We start from the raw sequence: 13,406 nt of genomic DNA, 5'->3' as shown, positions 1-13,406 counted from the left end.
GACTGACACAATGCTGGTGTGAAGGAGCCACGGGTCAGGTTTTAATTCATCTATTTTTAATGCTCATCACGTGCTATGTTTGGCACTGTAAACATGATGACGGAGGACACAGCAAGGTCAACCATGTGACAGACATAAATATACAGTACTGTCACACCCTACGCCTTTAGTGCTGAATGCCAAGTAAACAAAAGTGAGATATAAATGCATTTTATGCATCTATGTAAGACATTGCTCTTATAATAAACTGCATTAGCTTTGGTTACACAGCTTGACAATCATTCTGTTGGGAGGATGGGGAGGAAAAGCAGGACAGTAAACAGGCAATTGGTGTACAGTTTCATAGCAGGGACAAGACATCCATTTCCTATTTATGTCAATATAGCAATGGAGCAAGAAGAGTATATAGACACAGTGTCTTTGTACAAAGGAGAGGTCCAGAAATCATCTCAGCAGACACACAGCAGTAACTTTACCATAAAGACCCAAAACCCCTAATGATATCCTTTCATAAGCAAAGGATGGAAGCGTGCAGAAAACCTACATAGTGTATTTTTGCATCATTAAAGTTGTTTTCTTATAAAACTTTTGATCATTTGTTAAAAGAAATACCCCCACTGTTGGCAGAGGCCTAACTCAGCTGACTAGAAAGACACAATTTAACCTCTTCCACTACTTGGGCGGCTTTACTTTTTTCAGAGGCTGTAGCGGGCTCAGTTTTAGAACTAGATGAAACTAGAAAACCTAGCTAACCAGCTAGCATGTTGGGAAGAACACTAAATAACACTATGAAGTTACGCTGAATTTTGGCAGGAGAAAATTGGTATAGCGATTTTTAAAGGAGTCCCTTAACTTACGACCTCCAGATATGTGAATGAATGCCCACTTTATGATAATCACATGCAGTTTAGGGGGGAAAAAAGGGTTTTTGCATGCAGTACAAATGTGTTATTTTCACCTATTCTAACATTATGTGTTTGAATATTTCTGCATACTGGAGTACCTAAACAGTCTTAGAATTACATAAATTGGGTATCACTGTAAAGCTGTAAGGATCCAATGAGCCCAATTGTATTCATGTGTGATGATATTAGTCTCCAGAGTAGCCATTTCAGTGTAGTGAGACCATTTTGTAAACTTGACCTCACTGTATAAAATGACCTGTGGTGACCTCTAGGACAATCACAGCCTCATGAGACTTTACAACCACAAACTAGAGACCTAGGGTATTCGGAGGATGGATGGCTTTCCTAGTTAGATTGACAATAAAGGGGTTTCTGAGCAGTTTCCAGAAAAGAAGCGCTCGCTATCCAATTGCTGAGAAACGCAATTCTTGCAGAAATCTCCAAATGTCTCCAAGTTTTCAATACTAAATCACAGCACAGCCTTTTCTATGGTGTTCCTCAAGGTCTTGGCGTCTTAATGTAGTATTTTGGAGGGATTCTTTATAATTTTTCATCAATTATCGAGTGGTAAAAAAATGGTTAAATTTAGCACCAAATCTGTGTAAGAAATGTTATCACTCCAACAACTTATGAGACATACAGTAAGTGAGCATGGGGATGACCATCATATACTTCTATCATAATGTTATAAACCTTTATACACATTCAAAATGTAATTTAATTAATTAATTACTAAAAATGTATTAAAACTTGACACATTTGAGTATCTCAAATTAATCTTCAGGTTCCCAGCTTTCAGATGATGTACATCACTTCTATGTGACATATACTCCTGACCTGCCATCTCCCCCTAAAGGTTAACTCAAGTCTTGCAACACCTGAGTGATAGGCTGTGAATTTCAATTATCTCCACACCAATCTGTGCATTGTGTGGTAGAGAGAAGACAATGAAATAGTGAGGAAAGTCAAAGGCTTTTGGCATTAGGCCCTAGGGTGAGGGTGGGGTCTGTTTTGCATGGTCTGATCTGTCCATAATCAGGCCACTGTGGATCCCTTTGTCTCATGCGATGACAATGAGTGCCTTCACAGCCACAGAGGAGGAGGACAGGCAGGTTACAATAGAGACAGAGCTAGGCACTACGGGCCACCAAGGGAGAACATCTGACACATCACTTATGAGTAGCAGTCAGAAGGATAACTTGTTGACAATGTATCAACAAGTTCATATTATGAGTGACCAGCAAAGAACAGCTGGAGGAACAACATTTCCCTACGGTTAGCATCCTGCAGAAGTACTTTGACAAGCAAATGTAGCCGGATATGTGCATATAAATCAGAGTCTTTGGTGCCATCTGCTTATTTCTCTGAGCAATGTCATTTCAATTTAGGAAAGAATGCATTTGTTGTCACTACATAAGACATCTGTGTGCTGTCAAAAGGTGTCCCTCTCTTCCAGTGTTACCAACAATTAAATCATGTGTCCACTGCAAAAATGTTTTTATAGTCTATCCATGTTTTCCAAGTCAAATTCAATGACTTTTCCATGGAAATAAAAACCATACTACTGCTGGTAATTAAAAGGTTTAACATGGTTTTACAAAACACAGCACTATGTTATACTCCAGCAATTACCTTGTTCTGTACAATATAGTATTCTCTAAGTTATTTTACTGTTAACAACGAAATAATAATTAATAATGTTTACTAATTATTATTATTAATGCTATAATTAATCTTATTTTATCATTAGTTTTTGTAATGTGAAATAATTAGTTTATAAAATATATATATATATATATATATCATAGCTTATAAGAGACGATAACAGTTACATTCTGATTACATTAGTAAACTATTTATTAACAGTTTATTGCACAAATTATAACTTTATATACCATATTATGTATTTGTTAATGATAACCAAATGATAAACCTTTAAGAAATTGTTTGTAAAACATTTATAAACATTACATAGACAGATGTACCAGATACCAATTAACCATTGACAAAATATTAACTATCTATTTAAATAATATTTATAGATGCTTTACAAAGTATTTATTAACTATAAGATATTATAATCATCAGTTGCAACTTTATAATAGCCCTCCAAATAATGTTTAAAGATGGTTTACAAACCAATTATTAACCATTAAAGTGTTACAAATATCTGGTCTATGTAATGTTTATAGATGTTTTACAGACGATTAATAAAGGTTTACAAATCTTTTCGTACTCATTAACAAATACTTAATATATTATATAAAATGTCATAATGCGTGCAAAAATAAACTTTTAAAATAACTAATTTAGTAAACATTATTAATCATCATTTCATTTTTTGATAACTGTAAAATAACTATTAACTAAGGTTTATTTTCTTATCAATTTACAACTTATTAATGATGATGTATAGTATCTAATTAATTTCTACAAACCGCCTGTAGTTTAGATTAGAAGACACCATCTAAAGCCAGGTTACTCCATCAATAAATGCAAACTGACTGACTGACAGGGCTGTAAAATAATTCAACACTATCCTTCTGATCACATAGTTGTATCGTAAATTAATTCATAAAATTGAGATATCATTGTTGACAGTTCAAATCTAACAAACAGATGTCAAGTCACAATAAGGTTTTCCATACAACTCAGATATTTGGGAATCCAAAGTGACTGGACTCTCACTAAATGAAACGTTATCAAATCGTACAAGCAAACGGACCTCCTCTTGGAAACAATATCAGTCTGTCAGCTACCTCATGCACTTCCGTTTTAAGTAGCTATACTTACATAGCCATATTATACACCGATCAGCCATAACATTATGACAGCATGGGCATCCTAACTGCCCCATGCGCATTAAAACTGCGATGCACTGAGTTCTGACACCTTTCTATCGGAACCAGCATTAACTTTCAGCAATTTGAGCTACAGTAGCTCTTCTATTGGATCGGACAACACAGGCCAGCCTTCGCTCCCCACGTGCATCTATGAGCCTCGGGTCTGACCCTGTCACCGGTTCACCGGTTTTCCTTCCTTGGACCACTTTTGGTAGGTCCTGACCACTGCAGACCAGGAACATCCCACAAGAGCTGCAGTTCTGGAGATGCTCTGACCCGGGCGTCTAGCCATCACAATTTGGCCCTTGTCAAAGTCACTCACATCCTTACGCTTGTCTATTTTTTCTGCTTCCAACACAAAGTTCAAAATGTTGACTTGCTACCTAATATATCCCCCCCACTGCCAGCTGCCATTGTAACGAGATAATCAATGTTATTCACTTCACCCGTCAGTGGTCTTAATGTTAAGGCTGATCGGTGTACTTATTCAATAAGGAGACAAAAACACAGCTTAAGGAGAGGAGCACAGGGAGGGCATTCAGGAAATATTATGTGTGCCTATTTGTAAATGTCTGATTCAGGTCAGTGGTGTTAGTAACATTAATGTCAAGAGAAGTTCTCACCAGTGAAGGGTCGAGGGCTCCGTCGGCCGACACGGAGGTGGTCATGCCGCTCTTCTGTCGGTCAATGCTGCGGCTGCGCACGGGTCCCCGCGGTGGGTGAAGGGGATTGGCAGAGGCTGAGCGAGGACACAGGTGACACTCTGGTAAAGGACACAGTCATCGCAGGGCCAGTAGGAGCACAACCAATGGGAGGCGTGATAAGCGGCCGAGTTGGGCAGCAAAGCAGCAAAGAGCGAAAGGAAAGAAGAATGAAGAGAGTGGAGGAAAAGAGAGAGGGAAAGAGGGAGAGAGAGGAAGGGAGGGCAGATGATGGTTGAAATGCAGGAGAGTGATTTGTAAGGGGACAAGAGCACAAAAAAGCGATTTGTTAGATGTAGCACTTTGGGGAGGCAACAGCTGGATTTCTTTAGTTAGGCTGGAGATTACAGAAGACATGAGCAGCAGAGAGCAACAATCTCACAAAATCTCCAGACACTCTACAGGTGCCAAAGCCTTTGGCCACAACATGAACACACCTGAACACCAAGCAGCACAGCACACACTACACAAAACCTACCACCAACACAGTACATCAAACACTTGACACTGCAAACACATATCACACAGATATATTAGTACACTAAACGCACAATTTATCTTGATAAGTGTTGTTTGTGGTGTTCAGTTATGGTAACTAAAAAAATGAGGGTAATTTGCAACCTTCCTGTCAACATATTGCAACTCTCCTGACTGCAGATCAGACACTGAATGCAACATTTGCTGTGGTTTCACTACAAAGCCGTCTCTGGCACAAGCATCGCCTTACAATTTCTAAAGAACTCAACACACAAGCAAATCTCAATTGTATTGTAAACAGGAAAAACTGATCCAGTTAATGCCGACCTGCTACATAACAATTACTGTCCTTACCACAGAGTTTAACTGTTGCCTGTAGTTAGCGAGTAGAGTAAAGACTCCACTGGCTATGAGCTTGCTGTGTCAGATTGAGGGATTAGCCATTATAATCCTGAGACCTGGAGAACTCTCCCTGCCACAGCCTGTTCACAAATGGGTTTTGTAATTCATTCCGACTGCGCACTGAGCAGCTACGGTGACTAGGAAATTTACCCTGTCATGAGCTACTGCTACTGCTGCTGCTTCTGCTGCTGCTGCTGCTGCTAATGCAGATGTGTCATGTTTCTACTGGGGCTATACTTAGCAGAAGATCTATAGCCGCTAATGGGTTTGTAATGGACGGTCAATAAACACGACAACCTAAAACCAACACGGGGAATAGAGCTGCAGCTTTGGAGTGAGTCAGTGCTTTACAGTATGGTTCTTTCTATCTTGCTGAGTCTAGGACTATGCATATCCTCAAGTTCAACCGCTGCCAACTGCAGCTCACACCCATCATAGCATGACACAGAAACACTTCACTAAAATGTAAAGCATGCAAGTCATCCGGTACGACGTAAAACCTCACCTAGATGACTTCAGAACATATTGTACTATTAAATGTCAGACCAAAATCTAGCACCAGAATGGAGACGTACCGATTAGTGACTTCAAGCTCCTATATTCTATAGATAATGCCAGTAATTACTATTTCAGCGACGTGTACTGGAGTCCCCAGCACTCTGGTCTCACTACCAGAACACATGCAATAGCACAAGAGTCTCATTCTGACGTAACAACAACCAACAGGTAAGCAGCTTAGAGTAAATCTCCCAGCATGGACCCTGAGGCTCTTCAGATGCAGAGAAACACTCCCAGCCAAGTCAGCCCTGCTCAGATCAGCTCAGCACACAACAGCCAATTGTGTCAGATCTTAGAGTGCATGTGAGCTGGACCCGTGTGTGTGTGTGTGTGTGTGTTTGTAAATGTTTACTGAGTAACTATGCTCTCTCACATGAGTGTACTTTGCTGCAAATAATTACTGTACATACATAGCATAAACAGCTGATCGTTACAATAGTGGCTTTTAAACACACAGCGACTTCTGTAATCCCACCACCACCACCTCCAAGAAGCCACCATTCACTTTGAGAGGCTTGCTCCAAAAGCATGAGGGTCTGCAGCAGGGCACTGGGATATGAGCTTAGAGCTAGTAATGTGATACTGGCGGCGACGGGGCCTACTTTCTACCATACAATGAGGGTAAGTAGGAAGGACATGGGTCTGTGTCTCGCCATCCTTCCTCTCTTATCAGGGTCTCCTAGGTTACCTGGAGCATCTGTTCCTTCAGCTGACAGGACGGCGGCGCTCTTGCTCCTAGCTAGTGAGGCCTGGGTGGGGGTGAGCAGGCGACTAAGGACCCCTCCGTCCACAGTGCCGGCCGGTGGCCTGCGAGCTACACGGCCGAAAAATCCCCCGAAAAAACAGAGGAGAACAAAGAGGCCAAGAAGGAAAGAGTGGATGAGAATGGGGAATGAAGATAAAACAAAGAAAGGGGGTAAGGGGGGGGGGTCAATGAAGTTCAGAAAGGTCACCATGTGATTTAACCAACAGGAGAGAATCAACATAAACAGCCAAAGGTTATGTCTCAGTAATCTTACATGGGCTCCTCCTTATCAAATGTCTTTATCCAGTTAAGTTTCAGTGATAATCAATAAAATGAGGATCGTCAGTAAGAGACAGTGAGGAAAGGATGCCATGGAGGAGTGCTGAGACAGACCAAAGACTGATTGACTGGTAACTGAAGATCAGTTAAAACAGTAGTCAAAGGAGACAATTAGGTCAAATCAATGGTCCCTAGTGTGCCGATGGGAAAAAACAATCCATTAGTGAACTTCAAAGTTGGCAGAAGAATACTATTGGGTAGGAAGATGAGAAGTGAAACAAACCTAAAAGTGATAGGGTAAGTGACTGTGACCAGGTAAGAGTTCTTTAGCTTCTGCTGTGCAAACTGTTCTATGGTTAATATATAAAGAAGGTGCCAAATGTGATTAAAATAAAGAGGCTGACTACAATGGTCAGCATATAGAGTGCTCCAGGGATGACGTACTGTTGAAGCCCAACCAGGAAGTTAGCATCGCCCTGGTTCCCTCGACAAAAAGCCAATGGGATTTTTCCATTTTTAGGGTTTTTGATTATTGAAGAAAATAAGCTTTGAGGCAAACAAACGTGTAAGATACTTACATGTTTCTCCACCAACAAACACCTCTTTCGTGATTTTTGAAGTGTAAATGCAATTGCCAGAAGTAAAAAGCTAACGTTAGGCTACAAACGAACTACACCACGGTCGCATGAGCGAAAGTATACACAACAAGGCTGTAAGGGGCGGACGAGACAACACGATGATGTTTAGATGTCTCATTTAGCCACTTGTTAACCGTATTTTTTTTAAGACACAAGGCTTCAAAATTCACCAGTAGGATATTTACTGACGTGATTTATATCGTGGAACAAAACATTAAAATCTCTTAAGCTTGTGATAACCACAGATTATCTCAGGCATCTAACTAAAAACCCATTCAAAAAACCCATTGACTTCCAGATGAGGGAACCGGAAGTGCTAAAATGCTAACTCATTTCCGGGTTTTAGGACTCATTCCTGTAGCACTCTATTATGACTTACTATGGTGGACACTGATCTCACAGCAGAAACAAAGAGCTCTTGCTTCGATGAAATGAAAGAATTAATTCCCCATTTAAGTCGTTGCTGCTACCTAAGCTACAAAGTAGAAATCACACCAGAAGAAGAGGTAAAGTGTTGATGGATTGATTTTGTCCCTAAATGCTAGCTCTTCAAAGAGAGAGTCACACACTTCCCTTAGGAGCCCCTTACTGAGAAGACATCTGTTGCAGACAGACTTGTTTGTTAGCTGTTGAGTGCTAGCCGTTGGAGCATGACAGCACGGCTCGCTGCTCTGCACCCAGGTATTAAGAATCTGGGCTATTAGTCTGAGATACGGTTATGAAAATGTGTGGGAGTTTCGGGGTTAAATACCTTTCATAAAATGTTATTTTATGCAGATGGGAAGTATTAAGTCAGTATGAACGATGGTAGCTGTGTTGTGTTATTGTCTAGGTTAACCGCACAAAACAAACATGTATACAGAACAAGAACATTTTAACAGCTGATCATCCGCACGACATGGCTATAGGACAAACAAAAGCATTGGTAGTTAATGGCAAAACACAGAGTGCAGTGAGTTGCTATGGTCATTTCTGTGCTCTATGGTGGGATGGCACTGACACACACCACACTGAAGCACGAGCCTAGTGACTTAAATCCAGCTATGACGTCATCTTGGAGGGAGAAAACAATTAACACTTTGTGACAACAAAACAATACATTGTGTTAGTGCAGACACGGCACGCAACAAAACCATTCCTGGGTTGTCACTTGAAAAGAGAACAAAAAAATCGTTAAAACAAGATAAGCTGTCAGTGAGAAACATGGCACAGCACAGGATCTGGTTTGACAGCAGAAAGGTTAAGGCATACATGGAACGAGCAGTGTTCCTAGTAAATCACAGACACACAGCAGTTTAGAGAGGCTTAGCAGCTGCCTCGGGGTAATTCAGCAGTCAGTGAGCAAGACTTTTAATTAGAAGAGACCATGGACAGAAGGAAGGAACACATAAAGAAGAGTCCCATATAGCTGATGACACTGAAATTAGCCAAGTATCCCCCAAGACCTCTTAGTAGCCGACAGTGTTGATAAGGTTTTAAAAACCGAGCATATTCAGAATGAGCAAGCTGTTAACATCATAGCAACATGCTTGTTATTCAAAAAGGGAGGCCCGAGTGATGCAGATAGGGGCATGAGAAAAATGATTTCTGATTGTTCATGCTAGCCACCTTGATCATCCGTTGTCCCCTTATCAGGCTTGGTTGGGGTCTGTGCTCTGCCCACACTTACTCGTGTGAGGGAGGAACTTCTCTTCTTGACGGAACGGCCTACGGACATGAAAGTGGAGTTATAGCCAAGCGGGCAGTGGGAAGGAGTCAACAAGGAATCCCCAAAGACAGTTTACAAGTCATGTGCACTTCATTTGGCCTTATGTGAGTCACCAGGCTAGGGCAAACAGCAGCTGATGTGAAGTATAATAGACAATGCCTTAATGCCTTACACCCGGGCCACACTGGATGCGTGAGCAGCGCGTGTGCGTCGCGGAACCTCTTGCTTTATATTTCGCCCATGTTAACAGATTTGAGTAGCCACATAGCCCACGTGAGAAGCGCAGCTCGGGCGTGGCTCGGTTGCGTGTCAGCTGCCTCTCTTCTAAAGACTCGAGGTCTCGCCGATTTTTTTCTGTGTGCCGCGCAGTTCACAGCAACAACAGAGATTGAAATTGTTCTTCTAACAGTATATTGACATCATACCAGCAATATTACTACAATTTCAATGTATATATCCGCTGAAAAAAAGTAAATAATTTAAACAACATTTCCTGTGTCAAAATAAAAGCCATCCAGCTTTTTTTTTTCTGTGGACAGAACTCTTTCATTTGTTGACACGAGGCTTTTATTCTGAAATATTTGCAAGACAGTGTTGAGAAAAATGCAATAACTTGTACGGCTCCATAAATAAATAGAGTACCGGCTTTTAATTATAGATTATTATTATTATTATTATTATTATTATTATTATTATTATTATTAATAATAATAATAAACAAGCGCACAGTTCTTTACCTTTTTCTGTCTAAAATAAATATAAATTACATTTATGAATGAAAGAAAATTACCATTATGAAAGGCAAACTATGTATAAAGAAAGGGCTGGCAATAGCAGCGAAGCACAGTTCAGCGAGGTAGCCGTCACATGCTGCTCATGCATCCTGTGTGGCCCGAGTGATAGTACACAGAGGAGAGATGTAACGGCCCAATCGGATAATAATAATTAGGACACAATCTTAGTCCCCTGTTGAGGTATTAACAGCCATGAGAGAGCTTCAACTTATTGAATATTTCCTCTATAACCTGTGGTGGTTTGCTAAATTGCGCACTATACCCCATCTTTGTTATGAAAGCATGATGTGGGATGGAGAGGGGATCTTTTGCACCTGTCTGTTCCACCTGAAGCTTTTTGCCTTCTTCCTTAGTGGCCTGAGCAGCATTGTCATTGTTAGACAACCGGTTACAAGACGAACTCCTCTGCTTAACACCTGAGAGACAACGACGAAACACCCAATGGTGAATTTACAGTGCTCTCTTGTGAATGGTACAACGGCTCTCAGACTTTTTTTAGAATATATTCATAGACCTGGGAAAGAAAAAGCATAAATATTAAACAAGTTGAAAGATACAGAGAAATCAACAATATCAGAAAAGAAGGAGTGGCACTGGCAGCCCATAGAAGCTGTGGAGAAATATGAATTATTGTGATTATTGTGTTGATTATTTTTTCATAAGAAATCAAATATACTTTTTGTGAATCAAAATATGCTCAAGAATATTGTGACAGGCTTCTATACCACTATGAGTACATTTAATAACGAATCACCATATGCTGCTTCATAGAGGTGCACAGTGCATGGATGCAGCAGAATTGGGAGGCCATGCTAATTTATGATTAGCTGGAACCAGAAACAGAGAGCTAAAGCATTTTTTTTTTTACCAGTCTGTCAGTGCTCCAGTGAGTCTGTGTGTAAAACCCTGGATATGTAGAGCACAGGGGTCAGAGTTCACTCCAGGCTTAAGAGTTGGAAGAGAGAGTGTTACAGATAATCTAGAGTTAATCACCTGATAGATCTCAGTACATTAATCATCACAGAAATACATGTACCTGGCTGATAATAGACTGTTTGGAACATACTACGTTAGTTAAGACACAGCACAGGAATGCAAGGAGGGTAGGAGGAAAGGAGGCAGGGAGGGAAGGAGGGGGACAAGGAGCAAATGAGGAAGGAGGGAGGGAAGACAGGAGACTTACGTTTGTCAGGAGATTTTACAAGGGTGGCGGAGGAGGAGGATAGGCGTTTGCTGATGCCAGCCTCGGACGGCTGTTTCAGGTTCATGGTGGATGTGGAGCGCTTGTCCACTAAGAGGGAGGAGGAGAGACAGACAAGGGAGGCGGGGTTTACACTGGAGGTTGGACAATGGAGGAGGGCATTTGGGTGCACACAAGGGAGTACAAGGTTCTGCAAGATCCTAATACCCCTAATATGCAAAGGGTAAAATGCTGCTTCATTAATATACCTAAAATAAAAATACATAAAAACTACATACAGTGAAATACTATCTCCATTAACCCATTTATCTAATGTGCTACTAATGCAGCGTACATTTAGTGACGCAAAAAACATGATATACAGCATGAATTTGCTGGTAAATATCATGTTTAACATGAAAATGTACATTTTTAACAAACCATAACAAAATTGTTGTGGTTTCAGAGCCAGGCATGGTGGTTAGTAAACAACAGATGCTTATGTTTGACTACTCCAAAGAGGTGAGCATCACCAACATTACACGATCTGTGCCAGAGAATCCAGAGGTGATATTAGTCGTGTTGTTTTGTGTGTGTGCCATTCGATTGGGCTTCCATGCAAAGTTGCCCACGTGACCCAGAGGTGCTCGACAGTGTGAGTGAGTGAAAAACCTAAAGCTACACTTCCAGCTATTCACCCAGTACAAGGCACATTAAGAACCATACAAAAACTGTTAGTGAAAAGCTGCCAGTTAGACTGCAGGTGGGGTGAGGGTTGGTGGGAAGCATACTGTAGTAGGTAACCAAGCCATCTGGAGTGCCAGTGTGTGTTCCATGCTGTGTTGCTACATAGGTGAGCAAATTATCAACAAACAAAACCTTGTCGACTCCTTGGTGGCTTTTCTGGCGAGGCAGGGGAGATAACTATAGTTACTGGAGATGAGGTGCTGGCATCAGAGTCTCCTGTGGGAAAAGAAAGCTCTCAGAGAGGAACGCAAAAATACAAGATGCTGAGGCACATCCTTCATACAAGGAGAGAGAGAAGAGGTGAAACCTGGCTGCCAGCAACTGCTCGACACCCAATGCCTAAAGCAATAAATATACTCACCTTAGTATTTAAAATTGTGGCACCAAAGAGTCATCATTTGTTCAGTGTTTTTATATGACCAGTGTGTCTAGCTTGTCGACCAAAGTCTTAATTGATTGGATGAATTTTGGTAAACGCCCCCGAGTGAGGAGTCATCAAACATTTGAAACCGTTTACAGGAAAAGAAAAGGCAGGGATTTTGATCAAATTTTGATGTAAAAATACTCTGATACTGAATTTTTACATATATTTGGCATGTAACAGCTAAATTAACAATTAACACAGGATTAAAACAGGGAACATGTATTTTTCATTTCATGGGTACTTTAATGCTCGACTGATAACAAGGCTGAGTTATTATATCTGCCCCTGAAAATGACTTAAAAGAGTTGCAATTCAACACAAATGTGTGAATATGGCAGGAAGTTATTCTCCTTAGCTACCAAGCTCATAGCAGCTAGATATCGGGGTGAAACACATTAAGAATACACAACATACAGACTACTGCGCCTTTCTCTGAATGACCACATTTGACCGAGTGTCATGCGTATCAATACCAGCTTGAGAGAAGAAAACAGAGTGTCATCTGGCATTATCATCTGCTGATGGCAAAAAAAATTGAATTCCTTTCATGTACATTGTGGCTACTGTGGTGAAATGATCACATTGTGAACTTGACCACTTTCATGTCTTATTTTGAAGAAGTGAGGAGCTTTTGGTGTTTACTAACTGGCTCTTTGATGCACCACTGCAAGTGAGAGATGAAAGTCAAATTGTACAGAAAAGAAAGGGTGAACTTTTAATTAAGGTGATGAAAGGGCTTTTACCTGTTCGCCCATCTGAGTCTGTGGATAGTCCTCCCCAGGACCATCTTTTCTGCCTCTGCTCCACTCGCTGACTACGCTCCAACGTCCGCCGCATCACTGTCTCGTAGTGCTCCTGCAGCATTACAGGAGCAGAGGAAGAGAAAAATGCAAGTCATTTACAACAGAGCAACACCAGAGGACAAGATGTCATAATCGTACTACAATGAATGCATAACAAGGCTGTTATCCCAGTAACACTGCCCTTATTCAAAATGATCTTCTT

At 40.9% G+C, this 13,406-nt stretch overlaps 1 protein-coding gene across 1 annotated transcript in view; it reads right to left on the bottom strand.

Annotated features, from left to right (window-relative positions):
• Positions 1-13,406, bottom strand: part of map7d3 (MAP7 domain containing 3) — a 37,919-nt gene that overhangs the window by 11,118 nt on the left and 13,395 nt on the right. Inside the window, exons 5-11 of the mRNA XM_037780017.1 lie at positions 13,145-13,256; positions 12,110-12,193; positions 11,234-11,341; positions 10,365-10,466; positions 9,157-9,255; positions 6,575-6,700; positions 4,372-4,511 (exon numbers count right to left, since the gene is read on the bottom strand). Of these exons, the coding sequence (XP_037635945.1) occupies positions 4,372-4,511; positions 6,575-6,700; positions 9,157-9,255; positions 10,365-10,466; positions 11,234-11,341; positions 12,110-12,193; positions 13,145-13,256 (771 nt within the window). The remainder of the gene's footprint in view (positions 1-4,371; positions 4,512-6,574; positions 6,701-9,156; positions 9,256-10,364; positions 10,467-11,233; positions 11,342-12,109; positions 12,194-13,144; positions 13,257-13,406) is intronic.

Source organism: Sebastes umbrosus, chromosome 9 (genome assembly GCF_015220745.1).
Source record: "Sebastes umbrosus isolate fSebUmb1 chromosome 9, fSebUmb1.pri, whole genome shotgun sequence".
Taxonomy (NCBI): Eukaryota; Metazoa; Chordata; class Actinopteri; order Perciformes; family Sebastidae; genus Sebastes; species Sebastes umbrosus.
The sequence above is the reverse complement of the archived record's forward strand: the minus strand, read 5'-3'. Positions and strand labels throughout refer to the sequence as shown.